This window comes from Durio zibethinus, chromosome 5 (assembly GCF_047325235.1).
Source record: "Durio zibethinus cultivar Kanyao isolate XHJ-2024 chromosome 5, ASM4732523v1, whole genome shotgun sequence".
NCBI lineage: Eukaryota > Viridiplantae > Streptophyta > Magnoliopsida > Malvales > Malvaceae > Durio > Durio zibethinus.
Window position 1 is genome coordinate 2,801,090 of NC_143166.1, and position 15,304 is coordinate 2,816,393.

Consider the following 15,304-nt stretch of genomic DNA (forward strand, 5'->3'; position numbering starts at 1 on the left):
CTGTAAATGGGTCCTACAAACCCAGGTGGCCTATAGCTATTCGCTGAGGTAGGTTTAATAGGCTACGTGGCATGCTTCCACGCTTCATTGACAGCGCAAGAAATAAGTCTCTCGAGATATGTGGTCTCGTTTTGACTGATTTACACGAGATTTCGTAGAATAATAAGTAGAAAAACGTAAAATATCTTTATCTCTCCACTGTTGAGGGTTAAGATAATAGATGTTAATTTCGTTTCTAATTGCTTATCCGCCACGTCAGTAAAGTGGGACCCACAACGCATATGGCTTAACAACGCAAGTGGGTTCATAAACAAAAGGATTTTAATTTAAAAAACGGCCGATTTAAGTGGATAAGCACGGATAAATGAGTAGTCTCACGTGGATTCCCATACAGTCGCCACGCGTCCCACATATTGTTTGAATTTGCAACGCATAAAAAAGAAAAACTGTGAAACGACAAAATCCTTAGCCGGCAACGGGCTTTGCACAGCACGGTTCCCCTTGAAATTGGAAGATAAGGTTTTTAATTGGGCTTGTGCCGTTAACAACCGCGGTGCATGGCCAACGATGGAAGTGCCAACGTGTAAGGACATTGTCCTTAGGATTGTAGTTATATTAGATCTAATGGATGGGGAAGGATGGCAGCTAAGTTAGGAAATTTGTGAACTTAGTAATTTTAAACAGACATATGAATATGATACGATATACGAAAAAAATAAAAATACTATAATTTAAATTTTAATAAAAATATATATTATATTCGACATATTTACATAAATTATTAGACATAATTTTTTATTATATACATAAAATAAACAAATGATTATATATATAAGAAATTGCAAAAAAATTTCCTAAAAAAATTGCAAAGAGAAAGGACAGAAAGAGGGAATCTCTAAGTACCACAATGATCATGGCAGTAGCCAACAAGAAAGTAAAATTTAGAGCCCTTAGGCCATTTTTTAATAATTATTGTTATTTTTATAATAAATATAATTTTATTTGATTTTACCTTTAGCTCTTGTGACAAGAGATCTTTTAAGATTTGATCTCTTAGGTCTGCCCTAAGAGTAATTAAGAAATAAATCTCAAATTTTGAATTTTAGATTTAAATTTTATTATTTGTGATTTTGATAAAATTTTATGGTGTTGTTTATTTTATTAATTTTATTATACGAAATTTAATCGTAATTGTAGTTTAGACAATCTTTTTAGGTGGACTTCCGTCTTGGCGGAAGGTGGTACTCGCACGAAGGGTTCTGTTAAATACTTAAATAGTCCTATTAATTTTAAATAAGATAAGATGATAAAATATTTAAATGATATAAAAATATAAAAATGATTTAATTTAAAATTTTAATAAAAATTATATATATGTTTGAATAATATAAAAAATATGTTTTATATTTAATAAATCAAAGTTTAATATGATAATTTTTTGTATATTATGTATTTAACATGATACCAACACAATATCTACTTGATTGCATCGATGAATAGAGCCTTTCCTTCCCGAGCTATGGAAACAAAGAAAGAGGCTCATTAGTTGGAAGTTATAGAGAAGATCGAGGAGAAGAAGAAAGTGGAATTAAGGATGGCAATCCAACTTATGCTTAATAAATTTTGATTTGATTTGATTTTTTATAATTGATATTTTTTTAATCGAATTTAAGATCGATTAATTGTAGAATAAAATTAAATTAATTTTTAGATAAATTTGTGTGACTCAATTTAGTATATATAAAAAAAATATTTTTAATTAATTATTTAATTTTATATTTATATATATTTATATTAAAAAATAATTTTTTATTAATTCAAATTGAATCAAGTACATTTTATATAATATTATATTGAGTTTGAAAATAAAAAATAAAAAAAATTATTTGAATCAATTTTAAATATTATAAATATAAAATCGAATCGAATTTAAAATTAATAAAAATTTCTTCCATCTCGATCCATTGTTATACTTATATGGATTTAACTGAAAATGTAGGGTTCGACTAGAAGGGTGGTTTTGCCTGCCCATTTTCAATGATATTCAAAGTATTGCCTTGGCTGCCTCGAAAGGGAGTTTGAACAAATGCACGGTTTCTTGTTCTGGTGATGATCTTCCAACCTGCATATTTGGGTGTGTTTCATATTTTTATTTGAAAATTTCAGAATTTTTTTATAAAAAATATTTTACAACTATAAATTTCAACCAAAACCATGCTAGTAGAATTGTATGGGCTCTTCCGGATCTTCAAATTAAGAGGAATAAAATCAGAACCATGCTAATTAATGGCGATGCATCGATCGACTCTTGATGCTCAAAGCAACCCAAATTCAAGGAACTCTCGGCAGCTGTTGCCTGTTGGCATAATAAGAAAAATAAACAGATATGAAATTGCTAGATTCAAGTAATTATTCAATAATATAAATATATTCGAATATTACTTTTTTAATAAAAATCTTTGAAAAATAATTTGAGATTAAAAAATTTTATAATTACTATTTAAAATTTATATTTAATACATTGTAAATATATATAAAATTTTAATATTTTATAATTTTAACAACTGAAGTGTTCTGGGCCTCCACAGAGAAACATAAGGGGTTGTTCTATTGGGAAGAGGGGTAGACTTAACACAGCCCAACCATTAATTGAACGGTTTAACTTCTTTTTATCTTCGGCTTTTGACCATAATTTCGTTGCTTTTAATTCAAAGATTAATTATATATAGATTTAAAAAATAAGATAGAAAGGCTCTGAAAATCTTAAATTTTAGGTTTAAATTTTTATTGTATGTGAATTGAATTGAATTTAATATTAAATTTATTTAATTATATTTTAATTTATTAATTAGTTTATTTAAATATTTAGAATTTATTATACATGAAAGTAATATGTAATTATTGTAGGATGTAAAGTGACAAATAAAATAATTCGAAAATAATATATCGTAATAAATTTATAATAAATAAATAATAATTAATAATATAAAATAAATAATTCAATAAATACTTTTAAATGTAATTATTTATCATTTAAAATAAAAAAGAATGAGACGTGAACATGCTAACAAAATTTTAATTTAATCAAACCACAAATTAGCTTACATTTAACTTCTTAATTAAACTAGCAGCCTTTACTATATTTTGATTATTTTCTCGCATGCCTTGACAATTTCTTTTGTCTCACTGACGGCTCAACCTATTTCTCACGCCTAATAACTCAGCCCCACCTCGTTCTTATCTAGGCCTTTCTTTATCCATTGGCTTTTAATTAGCCGAAGAGATTGGGGGTGAACCCCACTTATATAACAACTATAATTGTAACTTTTATACTTAAAATTTTATTGAAAACAGTAAGGATAGGCATGGAAGTTGCCTATTGCAACTTGGATTTTCGGTGAATCCAATCCATTTGGAAAAATAGAAATAAAAATTATAAATTAGACTTAAAAATTTTAAATATAAAATAATAACATAGCTATGAAATATCAAGTCGAGGTTCGAATTATTTTGTTGATTTTTAAATATATCGTCCAATTTTCTCTTTAAACCTCATCATTTTTCTTTAAAAAAATCCGCATAACAAAAATTAAATTTATCATTTAATGAATTACAATTTTATTCTCCTTTTGTTTTTCTTTTCTTCATTTTTCATCATTTTTCATTATTCTTTCTCTCTTACCCAGTCAAATATGATTTTTTTTATATTTTTAAATATTTATTTCGAGAATACAGCATAATTTTTATAACTAAATTTTCGAGATTTATGTTATTATTTTAAAAAATAAGGTTTTTCAAAAATAAATTTTCGAAATTTTTTTTTTGAAAATCTTAAAGATTTTTCGAAAATACATTTTTGAGGAGTTTGAATTTTATAAAATTTATTTCATAAATTTTAATTTATTTTCGCATGTATTTAAATTAGATCAAATAAAATAAATTTTAAAATTTTATTTTTAATCAATGAAAGACTAAAAAAAATATAATTTTAAGATTAATTTGATGAATTTAAAATTAATTTGATTGATTTAGAGTTAATTTAGAGTCGAGATTGAAGAGAGAAAAAAAAAATGAAAAAATGTTTACGGTATAAAAAAAAAATTGTTGAAAAATTAGGTGTATTTAATAAAAAAATTTAAATTTGAATTTGAGATATAATTACTAATAAAATGTACAAAATAAAATTAGAGATATAAATAAAATTTCCAATATTTTTTTATCCGCATCTCATCACTCCATTCAAATTTTGCTGTCCTCCATGCTTTCGTTGCTGGTATTAGGGGGCCCATCCTTCTGCCAATCTGCTGCATCCTCAGATGCTCTTTTATAGGTTAAAAATGGCTGCAATGCAAACTTAATTTTTTTAAATATTCTAAAGTCTTCCATGAGATTTAAATCTTGATATACCACAAATATTTAAGATATTCATTGAAAGTGAGGATAAGCTACATCTTGCTTTACTGTTTTAGATTTAGGCTCCATTTAGATGAACAATAAAATTAATTGTGTGAGATTAAAAATAATAATAAAACTATTATAATTATGATTGAAAATAAATTTTAATAAAAAATTTATATTAAATAAATTTCATTATAATTAACAATTAAATTAAACTGATGATATTATAAATTCAGTGGTATCACATCAAATATGGAGTTGAATCTAAATGAGCATTTAAATATGGTAAAAGGCATACCCTGGACTTTGGAGTTTCTAATTACAGATTTAAATTTTTTAAACAAATTATTTATAAATTTAGTAAAATAAATAAAATATATATTTTATATTTTTATGTTAATATAAAATATAATACATAATTTTTATATAAAATACAATATAAAATATATAAACTATTAATATTTTATATTATAAAAAAATTATAGTGCAAATAAAAATACAAATAAAAATGAACGTGACCAGCAATCTATTCGGCCAATCAACACCAACCGAATCTCGTTATCTTGTCTACACCACCTCTTAATTTTTAGCAGCCCAAATTAAAGCAAGAGTATGTATTAGTCCCTCTTCCAACCTCAATTATACGTAGATAGGATAATTATATAAAATATTATATTTATATCATATTTTATATAAAAATTATATATCATAACTTATATTAATATAAAAATATAAAATATTAATTTTATTAATTTTATTTATAATTTTTTAAAAATTTTAAATTATATTATTTTTATATTTTTATTTATATCATATCCTCATATTTTAAATCGATAAATCGACAAATTTAATGAAAGGAAAAGCAACCTAACAAAAATGTTGACGTCAATGAAGAAAAAAGAAACAGGAAATTACGAAAAATTTCAACGTTGCATGTACATTTTTCATTGATGTCATTATCTGCGTGTGTTAAATCAGTGACGTGATTATATTTTATTAAATTTACAAATTACATGACATTTTTTTATCAGCCAGTTATTTATTAATAACATATAATGAATAATAAATAATTAAAATTTTAATAATATAATGATTTAATATGATTTGAATGAAATATATATAATAATATGAAGTGATGGATTTATATAATTTTTTTTTTGTTATATGGTATTTTTATTAGTTAAAGACATGAATCTAAAATTTTTTTCCCATTAATTTAACAGTTTAAGTCATCAAAATAACTATAATTGTCAACGGATAGAGATTCAATAAGAAAAATATAGACTTTATCCTTTATTTGCGTACATAACTTAAAAAATATAACCAAAAAAAAAAAAAAAAACTTAAATCCTTTAATTGCGAGTGAGACATTTTGGATGATGGAGCTCTTTTTTAGTGCAAATGAATCATGGTATAGAAAGGAAAAAAAATTATAAATGATGAAATTTAAATTGATATTTATTTGATGTTATTTTTTAAAATTGATTTATGAATTAATTAAGTTTTGTTTTTTATTGTGAACCAATTAATTGAATTTTAAATTCATTTAAGAATTAAATTAAATTTATAAAAAAAGGAACAAATATATCCAAAAAAAAAAAAAAAGAACTACCTCCAATCGGTAAAAATGGAAATAAATCTGCTCATATCAGCTTTTTACCTCTTTATGCCAATGGATACGACAAAAATCCTTGTTTTAAAGACATCATCTCCAAGAAAACAATATCTCCAGTGGGGGCTCAGAAACTCAACCTGTAAACAAATGGAGGAAGAAAGAAAAGCCAAAAAAGCTCATGTTCTAATCCTACCTTTTCCGGGCCAAGGCCATATCAACCCTATGTTTCAGTTCGCTAAACGTTTAGTCTCCAAAGACGTCAAAGCCACATTGGTAACCACCGTCTTCCTCTACAACTCCATTCATTCCGACCCAACCAGCTCTATTGATCTCCAGACAATATCTGATGGTTTTGACGAAGGCGGCTTTGCTCAGGCTGGGAGCCCTGAGATTTACCTGTCAACTTTCCAGTCTGCTGGCTCGCAAAGTTTAGCAAGTTTAATCAATAAACTAGGTGATGATGGTCATCCCCTTGATGCCATTATTTATGATGCATTTATGCCTTGGGCACTCGATGTTGCAAAGCAGTTTGGGTTACGGGCAGCAGTGTTTTTCACGCAGTCTTGTGCTGTTAACAGCATACATTACCATGTAAGCAGAAGACTTGTCAGGCTACCACTTGAAGGACCTAATGTTTCCTTTCCTGGATTGCCTCTGCTTAAAGTTTCCGAGCTGCCATCTCTTGTGTATTATTATGGATCATACCCGGCCTGGTTTGATATGATCGTGAATCAATTCTCCAACATTGATGCAGCAGATTGGGTTCTTGTTAACACTTTTTACCAATTGGAGAAAGAGGTACAAATTCCATCCTGTAAAATTTCTTTTTCCAACATTTGAATCGTGAGAAATCATCTGTTATCGCTTTTGATTTAGGTTGTAGATTGGATGTCAGAAATTTGGAAGCTAGGGACAATAGGACCAACCATTCCATCCATGTACTTGGACAAGAGGCTGAAAGATAACAAACATTATGGTATAAGTCTCTTCAAGCCAAACACTAGCAGTTGCATGAGTTGGCTGAATAGCAAGCCAAATGGTTCTGTGGTCTATGTCTCATTTGGGACCTTGGCAGAAGTAGTAGTTGAACAAATGGCAGAGATAGCTTGGGGTTTGAAAGAAAGCAATTGCAACTTCTTGTGGGTAGTGAGGGAATCAGAAGAAGCCAAGCTACCAGATAATTTCAAAGAGGAGATTGGAGAGAAGGGCTTGCTGGTGGCATGGTGCCCTCAATTGGAGGTGCTAGTACATAAGTCACTAGGATGCTTTCTCACTCATTGCGGCTATAATTCTGTTCTTGAAGCATTGGGTTTAGGGGTTCCAATGGTGGCAATGCCGCAATGGGCTGATCAAGCCACTAATGCAAAGCATGTTGAAGATATTTGGGGAACTGGGATTAGAGCTTTCCCTGACGAGAAAGGTATTGTCAGAAGAGAGACCATAAAACACTGCATAGAAGAACTAATAATGGGAGTATCAGAAAGAGCCAAAGAGATTAAGAAGAACACAAACAAGTGGAAGAATTTGGCTAGAGAGGCAACCGATGATGGTGGAAGTTCAGATAAGAACATTGATGAATTTGTAGCTAAAGTACTCTGTGCCTAGCTATTTCTATCCATGATTTCTTTCTCAATTATGCATGCTTTCAAAGCGTCATTCAATGAACAATTTAATAGCGGAACACATATAATTGCCTTGGAATGTGATTTGTGATTTCATAGTATTATTTTATTATATGTTACATTTCTCTATTTATATATAGTTATTTCATTAAATTAAAATTTTTGAGAACTTTTTTTTGGCACATATATAATAAAATCTACATTTATTAATTATTTGAGTAACCTTATATTAGGGAACATGCATATGATTCAATTATTGAAAAATTAGATGAAAATGAATTACTATCAATTAGATGATAATTACATAAAATAATATTAATGTATTTTGAGATTACTTAATTTACAATTTAACTAATTCCCTATTTAATAATATAAATTCGATAATTATCAATATTTATTGGTCTGAATGGTAAGAAGCTCGATTTCTTTTAAATAAGGTTTTGATTTCAAGTCAGAAAATAAATTTGAAAAAGTTTATCCCTTTAAAGGATTTGACCGAGCTTGATTCCGGATTGATTGAAGTCCAAAGTAGCTTTTGAACATTGAGAGTCTCGGACAAAAAAAAAATACGATAATTCTGTATCTATATTGCATCTAGTGAAATAAATATAAAATATTAAAATTATTATATCATAATTTATATCGACATACTAAATATAAAATTTTTTTTTTTTTTATTTTTGTTAAACTCATAATTTTTATTAAAATTTTAAAATATATAATTTTATATTTTTTTATCATTTTTATATAATATTATCTGTTGTGTTTAAAATTAATAGATATAATATAACAACATCAGCTATGGAAACACAGCAAATCTCTATACAGTGATCGGAAGCCAAGTTCATATTCAAATCCAATATTGCCTTTCCTATTGCAGTTAATGGTGTAAAATTGTAATCAAATTTATAATTCATAAAACAATAAAGCTATTCAATTTATACAAATTAAAATTTTTGGATACTTAATTGTTCCAATCAAAATCCGTACAATTTGTCCTTTTTGTAATTCCCAACTGACCCTTCTCAGTTTCTTTATTCCACATATAAAAAAAATTTCACTATATTTTGATTTTTGAGGATCAAAATTTCAAAATTCTTTGCTTTTTTTTTTTTTTTTGAAAGTGGGTCTCAGTCCATAGGAACCTTTTCTAAAAAAAATGTTATGAAATGGTAGATGATGAGGCGACGGATTCAATAACTTCATGGAGCCAAAATGATGATAGTTTTACAATTTGGGATATGACTGAATTTTCAGTTCATTTGCTTCCAAAATATTTCAAGCACAGCAATTTCTCTTCTTTCATTAGGCAACTCAATATTTTTGTCAAGTTTCCTCTTGTTGGGTATTTGTTTTTGCTATAAACATGTCAAAGTTGGGTTTTCTTTTTTTTTTTTTTTTGTGTTTGAGTTTGGATTTTGGAGTTTTGAATTGGGTTTTGAGTTTTAGTTTTTTTTTTCTGAGAGCTTGTTTGTGGTGTTTTGTAGTCTTGGATGTTACATTCTAAGTAATGGGAATTCAAGTTTCTGAGTCTAAATTTGTAGAGGATTTTTTGCTTGTTTCCAGTTTCTGATATAGAAGGGGAAAGGAATATTTGCTAGCACTAACAGTATTTCTAGGTGAACTTTTTCTCAAATTTGCTGTAATTGTTAGTAAATTTAAGAAAAACAGAAATAGTATGGTTTTGATGCTTGAATAACACTATCTTAAAAATAATTATGTTTATAAGATACAACAAAACCTTAAAACTTTCTAAATCAGAAGTAGTGAAATTGGTCAGTCAGAAAGATCTATTTATAATAAATGAGCAGTAATTAATCAAGTCAATTCAAAAAGTCATAACATTTTGTATAGTTATGTTTTATTGTTTAAATAAATTTTATTTAAACAATCATGTTTTTCACTCTTCAAATATATTTATTCAAAATCATATTTATTCAAAATCAGTAATATTTCGAAATAAATAAATAATAATAATAAAAATTTAAAAATTAAATCTATTTGTCAAATAAGCCCAAATGCCCATCTTTGACTTTTAAAATTATTTAACCCACTAAAAAAACTCCTAGCAAATCCAAATAACTTGACCTACTCCAATACTTAATTCAATTATTTAAATAATATAAGTAATTTCTTTTAAACCATATATAAGTGATCTTTCTACTCAACGTAAGATACATCACGTTCTAAACTAACAACAGTAATGGTAAGAGCAGTATCAATTTGGATTTTGCAATTGGAAAGAGCAAAAATGGTAGTGAATTGATGGTTTTATTGACCTTGTTACCTTCTTTAATTGTAATGTTGAGCCAAACGAAGTATGACTAAGTTTTGGTAGATAGATCCTTTCATTTTCATGGGTACAACTGTACAATTTTGGTGAGCAAAATAGCGTTTCTGTTCCTTTTTATTGTGCACGTCTGTATCTGTTTGTATGGCATCAGATAGTGTTTGCTGGGTGAGTTTGTGTGGGTGTTCTATTTGAACTGTTAACCATTATTGAAGACATTGGTAACCCATAATGCTTTTCCAGGGTTTTAGAAAAATTGATACAGATCGTTGGGAATTTGCAAATGATTTGTCAGAGGTCAAAAGGACTTGCAGACGGAAAAACTCCCAGGGATCTGAGCAGAGTAAAACATTTCAGCAGCATGAGAACTCTGTTGGATTATGTGAAAAGAACGAAAATATTGGGCTGTGGAAGGAAATTTGAGAATTTGAAGACTGGATAAAAATGCTCTTATGCAGGAATTGGTTGGACTTAGGCGGTACCATGAGACTGCAGACAATAAGTTGCTTCTATTGAAGAACCATCTTCAAGGAATGGAGAAAGGTCAGCAGCAGTTGTTGTCATTCTTAATAATAACCATGCAAAGATCGGGCTTTTTGGTCCAATTGATTCAACCAAAAGAAAATAACTGGCGCATGGCTGAAGCAAGCAATATGCTAGAACAAGTCATAGAGGATGGTGAACCAGTGGCTTCTGATCATATGATAGTAAGGTTTCAGCCACCAATGGGTGGAACATCAACGCCACTACTCACCCCAATTATAGATTCTGAAAATCCTCTTGAATCTGATAATTCTTCAGATGGAATGAAGGATTTTTGAATGAATATTGATTTTGTGATAGTGCTTATGCATGAAAGTAATCACCTTTCATTCCACCAGATTTACATGATGATAGTGCATGGGAAAAGCTCCTTTGAGCTAATGCTTTTCCAGAGAATAATGACGATGGAAATCTAGATAAAGAAGAGCCCACCAACTCTGGTATGGAAATGAAGATAACAGGTTCTGGAACCCTTTTGGAAAAATCTTGTAGTTTTGTACTTTTACTACAGAATATGGGGAAATCCCAAAAACTCGAGATTGAACCAATGGTAAATGGATCACAGTTGGAGAAATCTCAGAACTTGGAAGTTCTGACAGAACAAATGGGACATTTGACTTCCAAAGTTACTAAACTACATGAAACTCCTTAGAAAGATACTTGGAAATTTTCAGGCATAATGTGGTGTTATCTCCTCACATCTTGTTTTCTCTCTTAATCTATATCCAATTTATATATAATTTTCTGTACATTTCTTTTCTTCTTTTCATTACACCATATCTAAATACATGTTCTTAATGAAAGAATTGCCTAGCAATTTGTACAATTGTAATACGAGGATGATATGGTTGTTTAACTCTGTTTATGCCAAGTAGCTCTAGCTATCAAAGGAAATTGCCTTGAATGAAATTAACATTTCAAACTTTCGGCTCTGCTCTCAATTGTTTATAAACCTATGTTGATATAGTCCTTAAATGATCTCAGCATTTATCATGATAGAAATTATGTGTTTGCATGAGAATATACTGTCTATGACACCTAACGGTAATTACCTACCAAAAAAAAAAAAATTACCGACTGGCTACTATACAATCATAAGTACTACCCTCTCTCTGTACTTTTTAAGTATAATTTTGTTGCACAAGGAAAGTGCTATATACAGAGATTATCACTTGATTTTATCATAATTGAATGAATTCTTTTTTTATATAATTGTTAATGCAGTGCATGACGTGCTTGCGAATATGCACACAAAAACATACATATGATTTTTAACACATACAATAATAATAATAAATTAAGTCTTATATCTTATAATTATGAGATTAATTGTATGAAAGAACAAACAAAAAATCATATTAGATTATAATTTTAAATTTTTTGCATTACTCATTTTTATCAATAACTACTTTTTCATCTATTTCATTAATTATCATATCATTTTTTATTATTTGTATCCATATGCATAAATAAACTTACGTTTCACATATTCAAATGATCTCAAACGATTTTTTTTTCATCTTTTCTTTAATTCAGACTATCCTTAATTTTCTTCGAATCTCTTTATTTTTTATTGAATCTCTTCTAATCTTTCCACAATATGATTTTTAACACTTACACAAAATACATACACTTGCATATGCAAGCACGAATCTGCTGTTCTTAATGCTGAGATTACTCTCTCTCTCTCTCTCTCTCTCTCTCTCTCTCTCTCTCTCTCATGGTGTGCACGTGTGCTTTGTTTGTTTGTCTCTTTGTCAATATGGGACCATTTAGCTTGTCCATCAACAAAATTTCGAGTCTGGTTGAGATTATCAGCACCACCAATGGATTCCTAACTTGTTAACTTTGTATAGGATATTCCTGTGTAGTATTCAACTGGTGTATCTTCTTTCCTAAACTAGGCTGAATTACTCTGATTTTGCTCCAGTTGCTTCTATTAAAGAAATAATTTAACATGTGCTCCCTTGAAAAGATTATAAAGGAAATTTTAAAAATACCCTAATTAAAATGGATGGCTAGCAAAGTAGCAAATACTTCATCAGTGTTTTGGGTTCAAACAGTAAATCAAAACAAAAACAAGCACATGAATTGTGTTATGTTGCCAGCAAAAAGACGGGCACTTGCCCTCCTTGAATCACTCGACTACAGCAGGTAGCTTTCTTTGGTGGTTCTCATCTGTTAGTCAAACTTATGAATCTTTGCATTTTTATATCAGAAGAGTCGAGTAATAGTGTTAATACTCATCATATCTTTCCTTCCTAAATTTGTTTTGCTTCATGTCAAAATAATGATTTAATAAAGCAGTTGCAGGAGCACTTTGATCGCAGCTAACTCACAGTTAATGGCAATAAGAATAAAAGGAGAAAAAGACATCAAAGTTATGAGATTTAATTCAATTATGAACATTAAACATATAAAAAGAAGCCAACTGAGCATTAATTCATATAATAATAACCTCCTCATTCTTTTGTCAAGAACAAACACGCATTAACTTATGTAGAAGCAAAGATAACTATATAGTTCGGACAATAGTAGTAGGACCTAGGGATGGATAACCTTAGCCAGGCCAAAAGCAGCAGCAGATGCAATGGCACCAATGAAAGCAGTTTGGACAGCACTTTTTACGGGTTTGTTGCCAGTGAAGTGACCTTTGGCGTAGCCAAAGATGAGGAGTGCCACTATGGTTATGATCACCGACGCAGCCACAGCATCCCTAGCTTTTCGAATGAACATGTAAGGAAGGAGTGGCACCAATCCACCCAATATGTAAGCAATAGCAATGGTGAATGCGCTCTGTAATGCTCTTCCTGGATCTGGCTTCTCTAATCCCAGTTCAAACCTGCATTTACATCATTATTTATCAATAATTTCCTCTATATCTAGCTTCTCTGTTTCCATTGTTTTGAGTCAAACATACAGAGATACTGTTCCATTGTTAATAAAGAACCAATATTTTCATATATATATATATATATATATATGTATGTATGTATGTATAAATTTTAGCTCTAATTACAATGGCATACTATAACAAAGCAAAAAGTCCTGACAACCAAGTTGCCCTTACCTTTCAGGAGAAAAAACAAAGGAAAATCAAGACTGGATTCGATCAATATCCTAAAGTGTCCCAAAAATAAATCTGTAGTTAATTATGATGATTCCGTTCCATTGAAGAATGAGGAAGGAATAACGTATTTGCAATAAGATAAACCTGACTGATAAGGACCACATGGGCCCTTGTCTTCATCTGAAAAGCGAAACCAGCTTTTGTCCGAATATTTCAAAAGCAAATTCGGCAATTCGGCTTTTCATTTGTCAAACAAGTCTAGTGTTGTTAATTCTGTGTTCAGTCACAGAAAAACAAACACTCGTTTCTTTTTTGCTCAGCCTCAGGCGGTGAGTCCCCACTAAACTTTGTAGTTTTAATGGTGTGTTTTTACTTAACTGTTCATAATCAATTCTACGTAGGATCTGAAACTGAAATGTCCTCATATATACCAAATTGTATTAATGGAGTAATGTTATTTTGGCTTAACATTTCAACTGTTGGATTGCTTACAAATGATATGAAAAACATTTTATTTTTTGTAAATAATTAGACAATCTAACTGTGCTGAAAACTTTGCAAGGTTTATCTAAATTTAAAGGGAGGGAATAAAAAACTTACTTCATCATAAAATCAAGCCAATCCTTAGGCCTTTTCCTTAGAGCATTGACCACAGGTGCACATTCATGTGGCTCCAACCCATACTCCGCCAGTATTTCAGCCACCTCCGCTGCCTCTGCATTTTCGAAACAAACCAAATTTTTACAACTGCATGTATGTCGTGAATATCCTTACTTTATACTTCATTTGGATTGCCGATGAAAAAAGATTTTCATCACACCATATTCGAATGACAAAATGACACGATGATACCTTGAAAAAACATCTAAATGAAGCATTAATCTAACACAAATTTAATCAAATGAATTACAAACTTTACTTAATTGTTATTACCAGTGTCAGGCACAGTAATTATTTCCTCTTCCTCTCTTTTCAACTCCCTTGCATAATGATCGGCCTCGCTTTTAGCCGCCAGATACCTAAAGAGCACAACATCATAATATTATACAACCAAAAAAACCTGTAAAATCCCAAACATATTCACACTTTACACTTTCTTCTTGTTGCAGTTTCTTAGTAACCAAACAGTAACCCCATGGTGAACATATCAAAACAAAGATATCGGAATAATTCAAACAATGAAAAGTATACATACCCGCCAAGTCCCATAGAGATGGCACCAGCGGCAACCTCAGCGATGCCAGCAGTGAGAACAATGGAAGAGGTAGCATTGGCACCAGACAACCCTGCGGCAAGAGCAAAGGGCACAGTGAGACCATCGGATACACCAATGATAATGTCACGGACGATCTCTCCAGCGGTGAAGTGCTTTTCCTTGTGCTGATTGAGAAGGCTTTGCTTCTCGGGTTCAATGTTTCCTCTGCTGTTTTCTTCTGCCATGGAAAAAAAATCCTGGGTGGTTTTTTCTTTTCCTTTTTCTTTGGTAACTATCTGATTGATAATGCCAAAACCCAACGGATGAAATGAAATAAATGGAATGTCGTAATTTAAAAAGGAAGTAAATGGGAAAACATTGGTCATTTCTGGCAAGTGGTCTCACATTCCAAAATTGTGAGCACGTGAGGAACAGCAAGGGTTTCTCTTTCAGTTTTTCTTCACCAAAGTGCTTAATTTTGTTTGGTTGTTTTGGATTATACCAGCCTGGAGCAAGAACAACATGAAATGAATCAAAAATTGAAACCCGTCAATGACCCAAATTAATTTTA

At 29.9% G+C, this 15,304-nt stretch overlaps 2 protein-coding genes and 1 pseudogene across 2 annotated transcripts; 2 read left to right on the forward strand and 1 right to left on the reverse strand.

The window, feature by feature from the left end:
• Window positions 1-5,955: 5,955 nt before the first annotated feature.
• On the forward strand, window positions 5,956-7,733 carry LOC111282946 (UDP-glycosyltransferase 74G1-like). Its single transcript, XM_022871261.2, has 2 exons — window positions 5,956-6,811; window positions 6,890-7,733. The coding sequence occupies exons 1-2, from the start codon at window positions 6,026-6,028 to the stop codon at window positions 7,616-7,618; spliced, it is 1,515 nt and encodes a 504-aa protein (XP_022726996.2). The 5' UTR covers window positions 5,956-6,025; the 3' UTR covers window positions 7,619-7,733.
• A 1,033-nt stretch (window positions 7,734-8,766) lies between these two features.
• Window positions 8,767-11,120, forward strand: LOC111283070 (heat stress transcription factor A-8-like; annotated as a pseudogene).
• Window positions 11,121-12,978: 1,858 nt separating this feature from the next.
• On the reverse strand, window positions 12,979-15,051 carry LOC111283060 (vacuolar iron transporter 1-like). The gene is made up of 4 exons (XM_022871448.2): window positions 14,734-15,051; window positions 14,472-14,557; window positions 14,139-14,253; window positions 12,979-13,310 (listed from the first exon to the last, which is right to left on the reverse strand). Exons 1-4 carry the CDS (start codon window positions 14,976-14,978, stop codon window positions 13,013-13,015), a joined length of 744 nt encoding a protein of 247 aa, XP_022727183.2. The 5' UTR covers window positions 14,979-15,051; the 3' UTR covers window positions 12,979-13,012.
• Between the last annotated feature and the right edge of the window lie 253 nt (window positions 15,052-15,304).

Excerpts from the sequence above, each read along its gene's own strand:
- LOC111282946 (XM_022871261.2), top strand. The coding sequence starts at position 6,026 with ATGGAAATAAATCTGCTCATATCAGCTTTTTACCTCTTTATGCCAATG. Across the intron at positions 6,812-6,889 it reads TTTACCAATTGGAGAAAGAG|GTTGTAGATTGGATGTCAGA; the intron begins GTACAAATTCCA and ends CTTTTGATTTAG.
- LOC111283060 (XM_022871448.2), bottom strand. The coding sequence starts at position 14,978 with ATGGCAGAAGAAAACAGCAGAGGAAACATTGAACCCGAGAAGCAAAGC. Across the intron at positions 14,558-14,733 it reads ATCTCTATGGGACTTGGCGG|GTATCTGGCGGCTAAAAGCG; the intron begins GTATGTATACTT and ends TGTGCTCTTTAG. Across the intron at positions 14,254-14,471 it reads AATTACTGTGCCTGACACTG|AGGCAGCGGAGGTGGCTGAA; the intron begins GTAATAACAATT and ends TCGAAAATGCAG.